Below are 1,601 nucleotides of genomic sequence, written 5' to 3'. Positions count from 1 at the left end.
CGGGGCCGCGTCCCTGTGCGCCCTGTGTGCAGAGGCAGCAGCTCTCTCGGCGCCGAGACCCTGACCCACATGCCCTTTGGGAAGTTTGATCCAAGTCCCCAAAATGACCAAAACAAAATTGCTTTTCTGTGGGACAGGGGACGACGAGGCCCACACGTTCCCCACAGCGTCCCTGCCCCAAGCCCACTCCAAGCCTCTCTACAAAGTGAAGGGCCCCCCCCACCCCGTCCAGAACGGGCGAGCGGGTCCCCTACCTCCTGCCTCCTGCTGTCGAGCGACACCAGGGCCACGAAGGCCGACATCTGCAGCAGGAAGTCCAGGATCAGGGCGAGGCCAGAGGTCAGCGCAAAGGTCCGAACGGCGGGCATGGGGGTCAGGGCCCCTGGGGGACAGAGGAGACTCAGGACACGGTGTCTGCTCACAGGTGCAGAGGGGCTGCCCGCACCCCGCTGTCCAGGCCGGGAAGTGGGGGGCAGGGGCTTCTCACCCAGGAAGAAGCAGACGGCCCCAGGCCTCCGGGGCAGCCTCTGGCGAGGGGGGACAGCAAGGACGGGGTCAAGGGCTGGCCAGTGGGTGGGCAGGTGCCCTCCCTCCTGCACAGCATCGTCCAGAGTCCCGGCTGAGCCTGAGGGACAGTCGGCCGACCTTCCCAGCCCCAGCTGGCCCTGCCATCCCAGCGCCCCCTTGTCAGCCTGGCCCAGAGGGATGCAGGGTGTGTTTTGGGGTGTCCGTGGCATCCTTGGCCCAATGGCCATTGGGACCTCAACATCCACCAACAGCAGAGGCTAAATCAACTGACTCCCTCCCCTGGACGCTACCTGGTGCCCCACGTGCGGCCTGACACCCTACAGAGGGCACCTGGGCGAGTGTAGGTGACAGGGTGCGAGTACAGGTATGTGCGTGACAGACCCACAGCAGGGCCTCTGCAGGGATGAGGACAGCGTCAGGGAGGGAAGCCCTGGGAACCACACGGGGTGTCTGGGGGGAGCACCCAGGAACCCACCTGGGGGCACCTGGGGGTGTCTGGCAGGGCGCCCCAACTCACCTGGTACTCCAGGACGAAGATGAAGATGTTGTCCGCCCCCACGGCCAGCACCAGGAAAGGCACCACTTGCAGGACCACCAGGGAGGAAGGGACGCTCAGGTAGGCGAAGAGGCCCATGGCGGCCATCACAGCGCCCAGCACCACGGCCACCCCGCCCAGGCCCAGCGTGACCTTGGCGTCCACCTGCAAGGGGATGGGGTCAGCCTCCTGTGCAGGGCTGGCGATGGGCCCCCGTGGGTGCTGGGGGAGCGCACCACCCCTGGGGAGCCTCGGGGGGGGTGTCCCCTGCAGCCAGACGTCTGGTTGGAAGGTATTGATGCCCTCCTGCGCCCCCCCACGCCCCTCCCGCGCCCCCCCCTCACCGGCATGCGGCGCCAGCTGGTGTAGCTGCCCAGGGCCAGGGAGATGTACAGGAAGATGACCAGGTAGCTGATGGCAAAGATGGGCAGGTCCTCGGCTGTGGTCCGGCTGATCTCGTCCTCCAGGGAGCGCTGTGGACACACCCACCAGCCCGCTGACCCTGGACCGCTGTGGGTCACTCAGGAAGAACCGGATG

General features: G+C 67.0%; 1 protein-coding gene across 1 annotated transcript in view; it reads right to left on the bottom strand.

Moving 5' to 3' along the window:
* NPC1L1 (NPC1-like 1) overlaps nucleotides 1-1,601 on the bottom strand; it is an 18,281-nt gene that overhangs the window by 11,467 nt on the left and 5,213 nt on the right. Inside the window, exons 6-9 of the mRNA XM_014530540.1 lie at nucleotides 1,408-1,538; nucleotides 1,046-1,228; nucleotides 488-527; nucleotides 123-382 (exon numbers count right to left, since the gene is read on the bottom strand). Of these exons, the coding sequence (XP_014386026.1) occupies nucleotides 123-382; nucleotides 488-527; nucleotides 1,046-1,228; nucleotides 1,408-1,538 (614 nt within the window). The remainder of the gene's footprint in view (nucleotides 1-122; nucleotides 383-487; nucleotides 528-1,045; nucleotides 1,229-1,407; nucleotides 1,539-1,601) is intronic.

Source organism: Myotis brandtii, unplaced genomic scaffold, assembly GCF_000412655.1.
Source record: "Myotis brandtii unplaced genomic scaffold, ASM41265v1 scaffold743, whole genome shotgun sequence".
NCBI classification, from domain to species: Eukaryota; Metazoa; Chordata; class Mammalia; order Chiroptera; family Vespertilionidae; genus Myotis; species Myotis brandtii.
The sequence above is the reverse complement of the archived record's forward strand: the minus strand, read 5'-3'. Positions and strand labels throughout refer to the sequence as shown.